General features: G+C 37.1%; 2 protein-coding genes across 2 annotated transcripts in view; both read left to right on the top strand.

Annotated features, from left to right (window-relative positions):
• The window catches only part of LOC136037043 (run domain Beclin-1-interacting and cysteine-rich domain-containing protein-like), a 126,059-nt gene that overhangs the window by 81,604 nt on the left and 26,679 nt on the right, over positions 1-17,776 (top strand). The window lies entirely within an intron of this gene.
• Positions 5,651-8,949, top strand: LOC136037041 (heat shock 70 kDa protein cognate 4-like). The gene has a single exon (XM_065719457.1). The coding sequence runs from the start codon at positions 6,956-6,958 to the stop codon at positions 8,867-8,869; it is 1,914 nt and encodes a 637-aa protein (XP_065575529.1). The 5' UTR covers positions 5,651-6,955; the 3' UTR covers positions 8,870-8,949.

Genomic DNA, 17,776 nt, shown 5'->3' with positions numbered 1-17,776 from the left:
TCTGGACGCTAGTGTTTGTTACAGCTATTCTACTATCATCACAGCCAAGCTGATAGTAAAAGCTTCTTATTTGGATTGATATGGGGAAACTTTTGAATAATCTGTCACCCGAAACAGATTTCGGGTCCCGCATTATGTGGCTAAAACTAGGTTTAATCCCTAGGTCCCGATTACCATGATGAGGTCAAACCCACTGCGCCACTACAGGACATAGTCTATATATATATAAATAAGTTGTCTGTGTGTCGAGTGACGTCATGTCATGAGGTCGTCATGGTGACGTCATGTCATCAGGTCGTCATGTCGTCATTATGACGATGACGTCATTAAAGGTATTTAAGACATTCGTTCACGGAAAAATGTTTAATTGTAAAATGACTGAAGAAACTACAATGTCAACAGCCGATGAAGCTGCTCAAAGAGTCTATGCCAAAAAAACTTGCTGCTGATAGAGAAAGTAAGAAAAGAAAGCGTGCCGAGGAAACACAAGAGCAGCGTGAAACCAGACTTGCTGCTAAAAGAGAAAGTGAAAAAAGAAGGCGTGCCGAGGAATCACAAGAACAGCAAGAAATCAGGCTTGCGGCTGATAGAGAAAGTAAGAACAGAAAGCGTGCCGAGGAATCACAAGAGCAACGCGAAACCAGACTTGCTGCTAAAAGAGAAAGTGAAAAAGAAGGCGTGCCGAGGAATCACAAGAACAGCAAGAAAAAAGGCTTGCGGCTGATAGAGAAAGTAAGAAAAGAAAGCGTGCCGAGGAATCACAAGAGCAACCTGAAAATTATCGCCTGGCATTCAGGTACAGCACAGTCGATGATTATAGCTTGAGTAGATGTGTTCAAATCGGGACTATGTCTAAAAATTGTCCCTATTGCAAGGCCTTGAAATTCAGTGGTGAAACAATAGGAATGTGTTGCGCCTCAGGAAAAGTTAAACTTCCTCAATTGGCTGCACCACCAGAGCCATTGAAGACTTTGCTTACTGGAACTACGTCAGAATCTAAGCGTTTTCTTTATCACAGATCAGAAAATATAATTCATGTTTCCAAATGACGTCATTTGGTGCCCAAATCGAAAATCCAGATCGATTTATGCCTACTTTCAAAGTAAAAGGGCAAATTTATCATAGAGAAGGGTCCCTTCTACCATTCTCAGGCGAGAATCATAAATTTTTACAATTGTACTTCATCAGTGATAGAAATTCGGAATTGAATGCACGTTGCGAAATTTCTCCCAACGTTGAAAGGACAATCGTTTCCCAATTGCAACATCTTTTCCACGAAAATAATAATTTAGTGTGTCTGTTCAAAGCAGCCATCGATTTGATGCCTACTGATACGCATAAAATTGTTATTTCCGCTGACAAAACGCCTCCTGGCCAACATGTGCGTAGATACAATCCTCCAACTATCGACGAAGTGGCAATCGTTATGGTCGGTGATCAGTTTTTACCTCGAGATATTATTCTTCATAAGCGAAACGCTCAGTTGGTAAGAATTGCTGAAACTCATCGATGCTACGATGCCCTACAATATCCTATCATTTTTTTGGGATGGAGCCGACGGCTATCACTTTAATATTAAATTGATGAATCCAGCCACTAACAAAGAAATGAATAAGAAATGCAGTGCAATGCATTATTATTCCTATAGACTAATGATTCGGGAGGATGAAGACAATTATATTTTAAAATGCCGTCAATTGGTTCACCAATACATCGTTGATTGTATGCAAAAATTGAATCAGAACGTTTGCTATATATCCGTCTGAATCAGACCAAGCTCCGCTCTGAACAATACATTCATTTGCGAGATGCAGTTGTAAATGACGATAATACCACAAACGTTGGAAGATTAACGATTTTACCTTCGTCATAAGCTGGCAGTCCCCGTCATATGCATGAATATGCTCAAGATGCTATTGCGTATGTTCGTCTCTATGGTCGTCCAGATTTATTTATTACATTTACATGTAATCAATCTTGGGACGAGATACAGCAGCTTTTACTTCAAGGACAATCGGCGGTTCATAGAGATGACATTACGGCCCGTGTCTTCCGGCAAAAGTTGAAATTACTGATAAACTACATAGTAAAACTTGAAGTGTTTGATTCAGTGCGATGCTGGATGTACTCAGTGGAATGGCAAAAACGAGGTTTGCCACACGTACATATACTAATCTGGCTACACTATAAAATTACTTCTAACGAAATTGATGATGTGATTTCCGCTGAAATACCTGATGAAAATGTCGATAAGGGGTTATATGATATTGTTGTAAAAAATATGATACATGGACCTTGCGGTGCACTGAGCGAAAATTCACCATGCATGGCCAAAGGAAGGTGCACAAAGCAATATCATCGACTTTTAGTATCCAACACAATTACTGGCAATGATGGTTACCCACAATATGGAAGAAGACCTACTGAAGATGGCGGTAAAACAGCAATAATAAAGAAGCGTAACGGTACCACCATCGAAGTAGATAACCAGTGGGTTGTTCCATATTCCCCATTATTATCAAAAACATCTAATGCACACATAAACGTTGAATACTGTAACTCCGTAAAGGCAATCAAATACATATGTAAATACGTCAACAAAGGCATTGACATGGCAGTTTTTGGCTTGCAGTCCGAAATCAAAAATATCGACGAAATCGTACAATATCTGGCTGGAAGATACATAAGCAGTAATGAAGCTGTTTGGCGAATTCTTTCATTTCTGATACATAAACGTAGTCCAGCTGTTGTTCACTTAGCGGTACATTTACAGAATGGTCAACGTGTTTATTTTTCGGAATCCAACGTGCAACAACGAGCCCTGAATCCACCGGATACAAATTTAACTGCTTTCTTTTCGCTATGCAAAAATGATTCTGTTGCAAAATAACTGCTGTATACTGAAGTACCTTCGTATTACACGTGGAATACTAAAAATAAAGTATTTGAACGTCGAAAACATGGTAAGTCAGTCGACGGCCAGCCTACCATCTTCAAAGATACCACGATAGGAAGACTCTACACCGTTCACCCCAATCAACATGAATGCTTCTTTCTACGCCTGCTTTTGTTGAATGTACCCGGTCCGACGTCCTTTGAGTATTTGAGAACTGTAAACGGTACTATACATGACACTTACCGTAGTGCATGCCAAGCTCTGAATTTATTGGAGAATGACCAAAACTAGGATAACTGCATCAATGACGCGTGCGAAACGTCTACTCCAAGTCAAATTCATGCATTGTTTGGCATCATACTAACAACTTGCTCTCCATCAGCTCCTACAGAGTTATGGGAAAAATATAAATAAAAAATGTCCGAAGATATACTCCATCGAAAACGGTTAGAGATGTCAGATATGACTTTTGATTTTACATCAGAAATTTATAACTACACTTTAGTTATTATAGAAGATTTGTGCGTATGTATGGCAAACAAACCTCTTCAGGATTTGGGGATGCCTTCACCTAATCGTACCGCTGCTTTTTCGACATGTGTAGAATTGGATCGTGAACAAAGCTACAGTACGAGTGATCTATTGTCGTATGTACAAAATAACATTTCCAAGTTAACGTCGGAACAAAAAGACATTTATGATACGATAATGCATTGTGTCGATAACAACGTTGGAGAAATTTTCTTTTTGGATGCGCCAGGAGGTACTGGTAAAACGTTTGTGATAAAACTGATTTTGGCATCAATTCGATCAAAAAATGATATAGCGTTGGCAATTGCGTCGTCCGGAATAGCCGCAACGTTGCTGCCTCGTGGAAGAACTGCTCATTCCGCTTTGAAATTGCCTCTGAATTTGCATTCTACAGAAACTCCCACGTGCAATATTTCCAAATCATCTGGGATGGGTAAAGTATTGCAGCAATGCAAACTTATTATTTGGGACGAGTGCACAATGGCACACAAAAAATCGCTCGAGGCTCTGGATCAATGTTTGAAAGATTTGCGAGGGAATTCGGACCCCTTTGGCAGCACATTAATATTGCTTGCGGGAGATTTCAGGCAAACATTACCTATAATACCTAGATCAACCCCTGCAGACGAAATGAATGCTTGCCTGAAAAATTCTTATTTATGGGCACACGTAAAAACATTAAAATTAACTGCAAATATGCGTGTCCGATTGCAAAACGATGACTCTGGTCAAACATTTTCAGATCAATTACTGGCAATTGGAAACGGAAAGCTCCCAGTAGAGTCAATTTCAGGACGTATACAACTACTTGCTGAATTCTGTAATTTAGTGACGTCCAAAAATGAATTGATTGAAAAAGTATTTCCGAATATCCTAAACAATTATAAAAATAATAAATGGCTAAGTGAAAGAGCGATTCTTGCACCCAAAAATATAGACGTCCACAAAATCAACAATATTGTTTTGACCAAGATTCGAGACCAGGCAGTCATTTACAAGTCAGTCGACAGTTGAAAGATCCGTGGATCTTTCAGGGTTTCCACCACACGTGCTACAACTAAAAATAGGCGTACCAATAATACTGTTAAGAAATATCAACCCTCCAAAGCTTTGCAATGGCACGCGACTTGCCGTAAAAAAAAACAATGGAAAACGTAATAGAGGCCACAATCTTGACAGGGTTTTTTGAGGGTGAGGCTGTTCTTATTCCTCGCATTCCCATGATTCCAACGGACCTGCCTTTTCAATTTAAAAGATTGCAATTCCCAATTCGATTAGCATTTGCAATCACCATCAACAAAGCTCAAGGTCAATCATTAGAAAAATGTGGTATAGATCTTAATACTTATTGTTTTTTCCATGGACAATTGTACGTTGCATGTTCGAGGGTCGGTAAACCTGACAATCTATTTATATGCAGCGACAATTGGACAGCGAAGAATGTTGTATATTCTCAAGTTTTACGCAGTTAATTTGTATTGTATCTATCTATCTATCTATCTATCTATATAAAAACGAGTTTTGTGTATGCATGTTTGTTTGTTTGTAAAAAGAGCGTTTGCATATGACGTCATTATAAGTACATAAGGCTTTGTATATGCACAGACAATGGGAAAGCCAAGAATGTTGTATATTCGCAAGTTTTACGTAGTTCAAAACACATATACAAATCTATCTATATTCATAGGTGGTACACAGGGACACAACTACAATGGCGCGTAACTAATATGGCGCGTAACGACTTACGCGTGCGGGGGCGCTTGGGGGGGGCGCGAAGTGCCTCCACCAACTAGGTGTTGGGGTGGCGCGAAGCACCACCCCAACAGCTAGTAGCTTATAATTGTCAGGGAAAATTGAAGATTTAGCAACATTTTCAGTAATTGGACCTATACAAATTTGCTAATGATATTTCAGAAAAAATAGGGTGGAGCATAATTGTCAATTACCCAGGGCATTATTTGGTTGCAGCCAACTTTTTTCTTTTGTGTGATTAAAAGGAACAAAGCAACGAATTATTCATGAAACCATCCTAATTTCCAAGTTTTATTTACTTTTTCTGGATTTATTTAAAAAGCACTGTCAACACCAGGTAGCACTGAACTATCAGGGGTGTAATGAATTATCGATATATACGAACACAAAATTATAAGAGCCAAAGAAGCTGGTGGTAACGCCTAATCATCAGAGAAACTTTAGGCTTAAGCAAAGTCTGTGAATAACGCCTTTCAGAAAAAAAAACAAGGCTGGAGCATTTACAATTGCATATTTCATTAATGAGTTCCAGCTAGCCTTTTCCATTCGTGCGATAAAAAGAAAAAAAAAAAATGGAGAAACAAAGAAAACGGAACAGCTTATTAACAAGAATCAATAAGTCTGATTAGTCAAAATGGTTTATAAATTAATCACATAAAATGCGGCATTGCCAAGGCACACGGTACCTTTTCCACAGTTGGAAACAACATTTTGGCTTCTAAAGGGTAAACTGAGCAGACGGAAATGTCATCAGTGTAGTAGAAATTACAGTAAAGCATAGCTGAAGAGGTTAGGACATATAACATCTTGTGTAATATTCATAATACATAGGGCAACGACATCTTGGCTTCTATCGGGTAAACTGAGCAGACGAAATTGTCACAGTGCAGCAGAAATTACCATAAAGTATAGCTGAAGAGGTTAGGACATATTGCATCTTATGTAATATTGTCATATTACATAGGACAACAACATCTTGGCTTCTAACGGGTAAACTGAGCAGACGAAATTGTCACCAGTGTAGCAGAAATTACAATAAAGCATAGATGAAGAGCTTGCTCTGAGATTCATGCGTTCGTATATTTTTACAGTGGTTGATTAATATGTACTGTAAATACCAAATTCTTCAGACATCTGACATAGTTGCATTATTCTGAAGCAGCGTCCCGGACGATAAATCCGACGGGAGATAAGATGTTTTGGAGCAGCATATCTAGTGGACTCATCAAGTAGAAAGCAAAATGTTTGTAAAACTTCAACATACAGCGTAAAATTCTACTTAAATAGCGTCATAACAAAACACATAACTAAAGTTATCATGTCATTAAATTTTGTTTTTTACTTTTTGGATTGTTGAATAGAGTTTGGCAAGTTGTTTTGTCATCTCAAATGCAAACTAGAACATTCGAATCTAAAAAGTAACTACAGATCGCCAATAAATCTCTGGAGACAAGATTAGATCATTTCAAATAGTTATGGATCAAAGACAGTGAACATTTTGAAACATTAAATATTCAAAAGAGTCGTAATCTATAGGCCATATGATGTCATCAAATGGATTCTCGGCTTTGAAACTTTTTCCAGATTGTATATTCATCCCTATTAGTTACTACTAAAATTTTAAATGCAAAACAGTTTCCACTTCAGTAAGATTTGGTTGCATGTAATTTTTAATACTATTATAAGAATTAAAAGATGTGATTTATCTTGCAAGTTTGTGCTATGAAACTGGGCTCATTCGCTTTTAACAAACAATTTAGAAAGTAAATATTAGAAATGACTACAAGACTTGCAATTGGTATTGATTTAGGAACTACTTATTCCTGCGTCGGTGTATTTCAACACGGTAAAGTTGAAATCATTGCCAATGACCAGGGTAATCGAACAACACCATCTTATGTATCATTTACAGATACTGAACGTCTGATTGGAGATGCTGCCAAAACTCAAGGAACTATGAACCCTCTAAACACAGTCTTTGATGCAAAAAGACTGATCGGTAGAAAATTTGAAGATTCTTCGGTTCAATCCGATATAAAACACTGGCCGTTCAAGGTAATCAATGTAGATGGCAAGCCGAGAATTCAAGTTCAATTCCAAGGCAAAACAGAAACATTCATGCCTGAGCAGATCTCTTCAATGATTCTTGGTAAGATGAAGGAAATCGCCGAGGCTTATATCGGAGAACCAGTAACCGACGCTGTTGTCACTGTTCCTGCATATTTCAACGATGCCCAAAGACAAGCTACAAAGGATGCTGGTGTCATCGCAAACTTGAATATTCTTCGCATCATTAATGAGCCAACCGCCGCTGCAATTGCCTATGGTCTTGATAAGAAAAATGACTCTGAAAGAAATGTGCTCATTTTTGATCTAGGTGGTGGTACTTTTGACGTCAGCATTCTTGCAATCGAGGATGGAATCTTCGAAGTAAAATCAACCGCTGGGGATACGCATTTGGGTGGAGAAGATTTTGATAACAGACTAGTGAGCCACTTCGTGAAAGAGTTTACAAGAAAGAATAAAGTGGATCTTTCAGCTAATTCAAGAGCACTTAACAGACTTAGGACCGCATGTGAAAGAGCGAAAAGAACATTGTCTGCATCTACCCAAGCTAGTATTGAAATAGACTCTCTGCATGAAGGCATTGATTTTTATTCCTCCATTACACGTGCTCGATTTGAGGAACTCTGTGCCGATTTGTTTAGAAGTACAATGGAACCAGTTGAAAAATCTCTCAGGGATGCTAAACTAGACAAAGGAAGCATCCATGAAGTTGTTCTTGTTGGAGGCTCAACCCGTATTCCGCGTGTTCAAAAACTTCTACAAGACTTTTTTAACGGAAAACAACTCAATAAGTCAATCAATCCTGATGAAGCAGTAGCCTATGGTGCTGCTGTTCAGGCTGCCATTCTTAGTGGTGACAAGTCTGAAGTAATTCAGGATCTCCTTTTGTTGGACGTAGCACCACTTTCTCTTGGTATTGAAACAGCTGGGGGAGTGATGACTTCATTGATAAAAAGGAATACAGGCATTCCTACAAAGCAAACTCAGATTTTTACTACTTATTCGGACAATCAGCCTGGAGTTTTGATTAAGGTTTATGAAGGAGAACGACTCATGACGAAAGATAATAATCTTCTCGGAGAATTTGATCTAGCTGGAATTCCACCAGCCCCTCGAGGTGTACCTCAGATTGAAGTGTCATTCGATATTGATGCTAACGGAATTTTAAATGTTACCGCTGTTGAAAAAGCCATGGGTAAATCAAGTAAGATCACGATTACTAATGACAAAAATCGTTTATCTAGGGATGAAATCGAGCGAATGGTCAATGATGCTGAGCATTTTCGTGCCGAGGATGAGAAACAAAGGGATAAAATCTCTGCTAAGAATGCCCTTGAATCCTATTGTTTTAATATGAAACAGACTATAGAAGGGGAAGATTTTAAAAACAAGATTAGTGAAGATGACCGCAACACAGTCATTGGTAAATGTACTGAGACTATTAAATGGCTGGATGAGAATCAGTTGGCTGAGAAAGAAGAATTTGAAGACAAGCAAAAAGCAATTGAAAATATTTGCACGCCTATAATAACAAAACTTTATCAAGGGGTTGGAAGTACGCCTGGAGAAATGCCTGATCGACCTCGAGAATCTGGTGGACCGACTATAGAAGAAGTTGATTAAACCTCCTCCCAGGAAATTCTATCTTTGCTTGTAAAATTTTTCGTAGCTATTTTTAGGTTGAAAAAACACTTGTATAATTATTTTACTCTGATAGTTTTCAAATCAAGCCAGAAATCCTCCCCTCTGTGAAAAGTTTTTCCGGATATCCGCTTCCCAATGCGAAGTTTCTCCCGACTATAGAAGAAGTCGATTAGACCTCCTCCCAGGAAATTCTATCTTTTCTCCGTATTTATTTTTAGGTTGAAAAAACACTTGTATAATTATTTTACTCTGATAGTTTTCAAATCAAGCCGGAAATCCTCCCCTCTCTGAAAAGTTTTTCCGAATATCCCCTTCCTAATGCCAAGTTTCTCCCATGGAAAATTTTCTTATGGGAAATATATTCTGGGGGAATCCTCTTCCACGAAAAGTTCCCTAAAAAGTTATAATCCTGCTGAAAATTCCTTCCAAAGTATCTCCCAGGTAAAGTAATTCATCGAAGAAAAAATAATTCAAATAAAACAATTTTGTATAGAAATTGTGGCAAATACCCCCGTTTAAAATTTCTTTGGAAAGTTCAAATCCCTGAATATTCTATTCCCATGGAGAATACTTGCTCTAAAAAATAGTATAGCCCCTCGAATAGTGTTTGTATATATTCTAGAAAAAATACTACGCAAAAACTTTTCTAGCCTAAAAAAAAGTTTTTTTATCTAGTTAGGTCACTAGTATGGAATAAAATATCTAGAGCAGTATTTACCAAACTACGGGTCGAAACCCATCAGTGGGTCACGAGAAAATATTCAATGGACCCTGGCCTTAATAGGAAATTAGCTCCTGTATTAGATTTAATTAAAAAAAACAATTTTTTTAAACTGAAAGTATTGACTAAAACGAACAGAAATTAATACTTATATGAAGCGGGGTGCCCTCTCCTCAATACCTCGCTCTTTGCGCTAAAGTTTTTTTAGAGCATTTAGAAATTCTTGAGTGAGATATTGAGGAGAGCGCGAACCCCTCATATCTATATATATAAAAATAAGATTGTATGTTTGTTTGTTTGTACGCATATGACGTCATTATAAGTATATAAGGCTTTGTATATGACGTTATTATAAGTATATAAGGGGGCGATTCAAAGAGAAATTTTAGTATAAATCCTACAATGGCATAAGAAACAGCAAAGGAAGCTGCTCAAAGAGAAATTTTAGTATAAATCCTACAATGGCAGAAGAAACAGCCGAGGAAGCTGCTGAAAGAGTTAATGCCAAAAGGCTTGCGGCTAATAGAGAAAGTAAGAAAAGAAAGCGTGCCGAGAAATCACAAGAACAGCGTGAAAACAGGCTTGCGTCTCAAAGAGAAATTACCAAAAAAAAATCGTGCCGAGGAATCACAAGAACAACGTGAAAACAGGCTCGTGGCTCAAAGAGAAATTACCAAAAAAATCGTGCGGATGAATCAAAATGACGACCGGGACACTCAAAGAGAAATTACAGACCGAGACACCGGGACACAAATGACGACCGGGACACAGGGAATATAAATGATGACCGGGACACAGGGACACAACTACAACGTGGACGCCAGAAGGGCACAGGGGGATATATAAATGACGACGGGGACATAGGGAACATTCGATTAGCAATCACCATCAACAAAGCTCAAGGGCAATCATTAGAAAAATGCGGTATGGATCTGAATACGGATTGTTTTCCCATGGACAATTATATGTTGCATGTTCAAGAGTCGGTAAACCTGACAATCTATTTATATTCACAGACAATGGGACAGCAAAGAATGTTGTATATTCGCAAATTTACGTAGTTAAAAACATATATATATATATATATATATATATATATATATATATATATATATATATATATATATATATATATATATATATATATATATATATATATATATATATATATATATATATATATATATATATATATATATATATATATATATATATTCACTTAAAGACCTTTCCCCAGGGACTGTTGGGCTCGTGCCATCTTTAAAGGAATAGATAGATATTGGGCCTTTCAACTATACTGAACAAAATCGCTATCTCAAAATTTTGATTAGACCACCTTGAGATAAAAGAGGGTGGGAGGGAGCTAGTTGCCCTCAAGGCTATTTGGTTACGTAAAATGACGCTTGAATTATTGAGTATTGGTTCGATGCGATCTTCCTGGAAAAAAACACGCATCCGTGATCTTTCATTTGGCAAAAAATACCGAAGTGCACATTATTACAGGTGGGACCTTGAAACTTCTACAATAATATTCCCGGATACGCTGAATCTGATGGTGTAATTTTTATTAGGGTCCCTTGACTTTCAGTGTGTGCCCCCCTTTTTTTCAAAAATCAGACAAATTTTCTCAGGTGTGTAGCTTTTAATGGGTAACACTAAAACTTTATGGATATCTGGAATTAGCATAAGCAGCCGATTCCTTTAATACATCTACTGATATCAATAATATTTTTAAGTTTCGGTTACTATTGATAGAAAAAAGATACGCCACTAGGATGATTATCATGAGATCTTTTTCATATGGTAAATCCATTTTCGTTTCTCAAAAATCTGGCAAAGATCGTTTAAAATCGGTAGATTTTTGGCAGACTTGAAGGAAACATCGGTAAGCGTATAGAGGAAGTATTAGGCGCGTTTTGAAAACCAAATAAAATGTTATTCTCACTGGCTTCAGATAGTATCATGCACCATTGGTTTCTATATCGTGTTCTTTCTTTAAACATTGTGTACATTATTTGCATTTAGGTTGTCAAAAAGGCGTCTCTCAGAGTATCTCAGAAACGGGCAATCTTGCAAGCGCATAGGGTCAAAAGTCAAAGTCAAAAGGGTCAAAGTCAAAAGGGCGCATGTGCGATTTCTCAGGAAAGGCCATACCATTGGTTATAATTGTAGAACACAAAAGGCTAGTGAAAAATCGGGCATCCTAGCACCGTGAAATATATAAAGAAAATGCGTTTTTTATGCCTGAATAAACAGGCGTCATGCACATGACAGGCAAAGGATACTTAGGACTGACCAATAAGAGAGGGACGTATAATAGAGTCAACACCACTCATAAATGCAAAGAAGCGGAACTTATGGACATATGTTTAGATTTTGTGGGAATGAAGAAACATATTTTTACACAATATTCAAAAACATGAAATGATTTATGGAACTTACAAAGAATTTGGTTAAGTGTTGCCTAGACATCCCCATGGGTTTACTTTTGGATTACGTTTGGGGTATCAAGACATCATCCTTCGGAACAAAGCATCACTGCATTGACTACTTGACCAGACGAAGTTTTGATCCGAGATAAGCGACAATCGCTATAATGGTTCTGGCCAATGCTGTTTTCTGAGACATCATAGTTCATAGACGAATTTTCCTTTGTGAATATTTTAAAGACACATGGTATTCCTAAAAGAAGATTTTTCACTGTTTCCATGATATTGTTAGGGATGGACGTATCATATTTCAAAGCTACAATAAGTTTTTGATCTAAAGGAAGAATGTCGAATAATTAATTATCCAGTTTTCATACAAAGAGACCTCTCTTTTGACGCATCGAGGATGCAATGGCTCGTTAAATGTTAGACAAATTATCTAATAGTGAAACCAAGTGGAAATAAAACCGTTGTTACTTCTGTCTAATAGCTCAAAGTCTTTTATATTAAACAGGGGTTTAAAAATACACAATGAGAAATGAGGATTCTCAAAGGCCTACCGAAAGAATTTCGGGTCTCTATATAGTCGAAAACTACAAGCAATGAGTCAAATGACTGTCTGATTCAGACAAATGGTTGATGGTTTTCCCCGAAAATTCCTTAAAAATTTTGACCAGAAAATTTCTGTGGGTCACTAGTATCCCATCAATGTGTGCTATCTTACTATTTACTATGCATAATATGCATTGCTGTTTAGCACTAAAGGTGTGTATATCCACATAGAGAAATTACTGGGGTGAATCACTGTAGAATAATAGTATATTTAAAATTTGAATTTAAACTTGTTTCTATAGCTTTAGTGCTATATTTGATCACATGAAACTGTTTATGATTTGAAAAAAGGTGCATCCTATTCTTTTGATGTTTTCATAATAAGTTATTGATTGCAAGACCGTATTCAGGGGCAGGGATTTCAGTGTTTAAGCCATACCCCCGTGTCAATTTGTTGTTCGGCTCATAAGAACATAAAATAATACATTTAAACAAAACGGATCCACTCTCTTTGGGGACGTTGGGGGTGGGGGGGTTAATTCTGAATAATTAGAAAAATGAAGTATTTTTAACTTATGAAGGAGTGATCGGATCTGAATGAAATTTGATGTTTAGAAGGAAGAGTTAGTTTAGAAGGAGTTAGTTTAGTTAGAAGGAAATTTAGAAGGAATGTTTAGAAGCTTTTGTTTTAAATCCTGACCAGATCCGATGACACTGGGTGGAGTTGGGGGAGGGAAACATAAAATTTTGGAAAACGCTTAGAGTGGAGGGATCGGGATGAAACTTGGTGGGAAAAATAGGCACAAGTCCTAGATACGTGATTGACATAACCGGAATGGATCCGCTTTGTGGGTTAATTCTAAAACATTGAAAAAATGAGGTATTTTTAACTTATGAAGAAATGATCGGATCTTATGATCGCACAAGTTATAGATACGTGATTGACATAATTGGAACGGATCTGTTCTCTTTGGGGGAACTGTGGGTTGTTAATTTGGGAAAATTAGAAGGGTGACCGGATCTTAATGAAATTTGATATTTAGAAGGAACTCATATCTCAGAGCTCTTATTTCAAATCCCGACCAGATCTGTTGAGATTCGGGGGAGTTGGAGGGGGAAACCAGAAATCTTGGAAAGCGCTTATAAATGTCGTAGATTCGTGATTGACGTAACCGGACTTAAGGGGTGCTTAGTTAGGGGCCGGGATTCAGTGCTTTGGCAAGTTTGGTGCCTATGGGCGTGCTAGGACGATGAAAATTGGTAGGTGTGTCAGGGAGCTAGCTGTACAAATTGACTTGATAAAGACGTTTTCCCTGCTCTGGCGGGCTGAAGGGAGAGGAAAAATTAGAAAAATTGAAGTATTTTTAACTTAAGAGTAGGTAATCGGATCTTAATGGATTTTGACATTTAGAAGGACCTCGTGACTCAGAGCTCTTATTTTTAATCCTAACCGGCATTAAGTCTCTGATTTTTCTTTTAAAGCAGTCTATTGATTCTTAAAATTTTGCTAGAGCTCATGCCATATGCCATGCCATATATGAGCTCTTAGCTCTTGTTCTAGTTTGGGCACTTCCAGATACGCTAGGACGATGAAATCTGGCAGTCGTATCAGGGACCAGACCAGATTAAATTAGGAATAATCGTTTCCCCGATTCGACCATCTAGGGGAGGGACGGGAGACGGTTATTTCGGAAAAATAGAAAAAATGAGGTGTTTTTAACTGCCTGAAGCCAATAGAGCTATGCACGCTCCTCCTCCATCACAATCTAATCAAAGATTCCCTCTACACCCTCCTAAGAAGTTCCCATTTCCCCTAAGTCTTCTTTCATTACATCTTTCCCCGCCAAGGAGATTTAATATAGGGTTAAGGCCTCATTCAAGTGCTGATCTATATTAATCACTGATGTAGGAAAACAGTCTTCCTTTTTTCCTTTTTTTTTTTTTTTTTTTAATGTATTTGTGCTATTGCATTGGTGATTTCTCTTTTCATATATATATATATATATATATATATATATATATATATATATATATATATATATATATATATATATATATATATATATATATATATATATATATATATATATATATATATATGATGCTTGTATATTCAAGCATCAAAATATACTTTCTTGATATATTTCACGGTGCTAGGATGCCCTGATATTTCACTAGCCTTTTGTGTTCTGTAATTATATCCAATGGTATGGCTATTCCCGAGAAATCGCATATGCATCCTTTTGAAAAGGTTTCACATAGTGTTTTGGATTTAGATGTATGCCCCCCCATAAACCAGCCGTGAAAGTTTCAAATTAATACACTTGCCAGATTGCCCGTTTCTGAGATACGTCTTTTTGACAACCTGGATGCAAATAATGTACACAATGTTTAAAGAACGAACACAATGAAATATAAAACACAATGGTGCATTTTTCCAATGTATAAAATGTCAGACCAACATTTTATTCGTTTTCAAAACGTGTCTGATACTTCCTGTATACAGCCGCTTACCGATGTTTCCTTCAAGTCTGCCAAAAATGTACCAATTTTAAGCGATCTTTGCCAGATTTTGAGAAACAAAACGGATTCACCATCTGAAAAACTCTTATGATAATTGTTCTAGTGTGGTATCTTTATTCTATCATTGAAAATCATTTTTCTTACATTCTACCATATCTTTTTTCTATTTTTGTAATCCTAGTACCAAATAGTTCGTGATGACCAACTGCAAGTAAGGAGCAACCCTGCTCATTCTCTAGAAAACGGAATTTTGATATCAGTAGTTGTATCAAAGGAATCGGCTTCTTATGCTGATTACAGATATCCATAAAGTTTAGTATTACACATTAAAAGCTACACACCTGAGAAAAATTTACCCAATTTTTAAAAAAGGGGGACGCACCCTGAAAATCAAGGGACCTCAATGAAAATCACACCCTCAGATCCGGGAATCCTATTGTAGAAGTTTCAACTCCCACCTACATAAACGTCAACTTCGGTATTTTTTGTCAAAAGAAAGATGACGGATGCGTGTTTTTTTCTAGGTGGATTTTATCGAACCAATACTCCTAGAATATCCAGAAGGGCTTATATAAACAGATATTGAAAGTTCTAGTGCCATTTTACGTGACCAGAAAGCCTTGAGGGCAATTAGCCCCCTCCCATCCCCCCTTTTTCTCAAAGTGATCTGATCAAAATTTTGAGATAGCGGTCCCCATAGTCCCTGGGGAAAGGTCTTTAAATTATAAAATTTGCCCACTGTTTACGCATATTGTTCGTCATAAGGAAGTATCCATACATTTTTAGGGTAGGAGGATGAATTTTCTACTTGGGGTATTTTGGAAGGGGAATATTATGCACGGAGAGGGAAGTTTTTGGGGTTTGAGCGTTCCAGGGGAAAATTTTGTACAGGGGAAAATTCCCGAATTTGCCAGAATTCTTCGACGAATTTTTTTTTCACATGAAAAAAACATTTTACATGTAGATATATTGAGGGAAATTGTCCGGGGGTGAAACTGTTACTGGGTTGGCGTTGTCTAGAGTATTCTTCCGTAGGAGGGGGATTTCTTCACGGGAGAAACTCGCCATTGGGGAGTTTTTCATGGGATAAATTTTCCAGAAGGAATTTTCTACTGGAGCAACTTTTTACTGGAGGTGGATGACTTGCAGGAAAACTTTTCCACGAAGTAGGGGATTTACGGCATGATTTTAAAATGATCTGTTCTAAATGAAACTGTGCTAAGAAAAAATTATCACTTGGAACGGAGAATTTTTCTGAGAGAAGGTGGGATATTTTACTGGGGAATAACTTTCCATGAAGGGACTCTCTGTGGGGAGAAGGAATTTTCTATGGAGGAGCTGTGGATTTTTTTGGCAAAGTAAAAAACACAATTTTTTTCAATTGAAAGTAAGGAGCAATATCGAAACTTAAAACGAACAGAAATTATTACTTATATGAAGAGGGCTGCTCTCTCCTCAATTTATTGCTTTTTACTCAAACGTTTGCCCTTTTGTCCCAATTCTTTAAGAAAAACTCCTGTAACACGCGGGTGTTTTAATTAGAATGATACGATTTTTTAAATATTCTAAAAAAAACTTTAGCGCAAAAAGCGAGGTATTGAGGAGAGAGCAGCCCAATTCATTTGAACAATCAAATAAAAAAAACAAGTTTTTTTTTTAACTGCAAGTAAGGAGTGAAATTAGAACTTAAAACGAACAGACATTATTTCGTATATGAAAGGGGTTGTCCTCTCCTCAAAGCCCCACTGTTTACGCTAAAGTTTGACCCTTTTTCACAACTCTAATTTTTAAAACAATAAAAAACTTTAGCGTAAAGAGTGAGGCGTTGAGGAGGGGACAACCCCTTGCATATACAAAATAGTTTCTTTTCGTCTGAAGTTCTGATGTTGCTCCTTAGTTGCAGTTAAAAAATGTTTTATATTTTATTTCTGAACGCTTTTGGATTAATGCATGTTTTGAATTTGGCTCAGAGCACATGAATATTTAAAACCTAATTTGCATATTAATTTTTTTTGTGCTAAATGGCTTTCTCATAGTTTTGATCGGACGATTTTGATAATAAAAGGGGTGCGGGAGGAGGCCTAGTTGCCCTCCAATTGTTGGTTACTCAAAAAGGCAACTAGAACTTTTTTTAACGAACGTTTTTATAAGTTATAAATATACATTAACTTACGAATTAACTTAAGTAACGAAATTCTATATTTGTATATTTTTATTAAGTATATAAGGGGGTTTGCCCCCTCTTCAATACCTCGCTCTTTACTCTAAAGCTTAAAATGTGTCCCAATTCCTTAAGAATGACCCCTCACTCACAAAGGCTTTAGAATAAACAGTTGAAATTACTAAGGGTACTTTAACGTAAAGAGCAAGGGATAGAGGAGGAGATGAATCCCTCACATGCGTAATGAATTCTCTTCGTTTTAAGTTTTAATACTAATCCTTACTTTCAGCTGGAAGAACTTTTTCATATTTATTTTATCATTGTTTTTTTAACAATGCTAGAAAATCCTACGCCTCCTTCATGGAATTTCTCTTCCCCCTGACAAATCCCTCCAAGGAAAGATCCTTCTACGTAGCTCCCTCCCCTCACCCTTCCCAACCAAAAAATCCCCCTGAAAACGTCTTTACACTTCCCAATAACCATAACCGTATGTAAGCACT

This window comes from Artemia franciscana, chromosome 16 (genome assembly GCF_032884065.1).
Source record: "Artemia franciscana chromosome 16, ASM3288406v1, whole genome shotgun sequence".
In the NCBI taxonomy this organism is placed as follows: domain Eukaryota; kingdom Metazoa; phylum Arthropoda; class Branchiopoda; order Anostraca; family Artemiidae; genus Artemia; species Artemia franciscana.
Note: the sequence above shows the minus strand (reverse complement) of the source record. Positions and strands in the feature narration are given on the sequence as shown.

Bases quoted from the DNA above. Each gene is read 5' to 3' on its own strand.
- LOC136037041 (XM_065719457.1), top strand. From the start codon at position 6,956: ATGACTACAAGACTTGCAATTGGTATTGATTTAGGAACTACTTATTCC.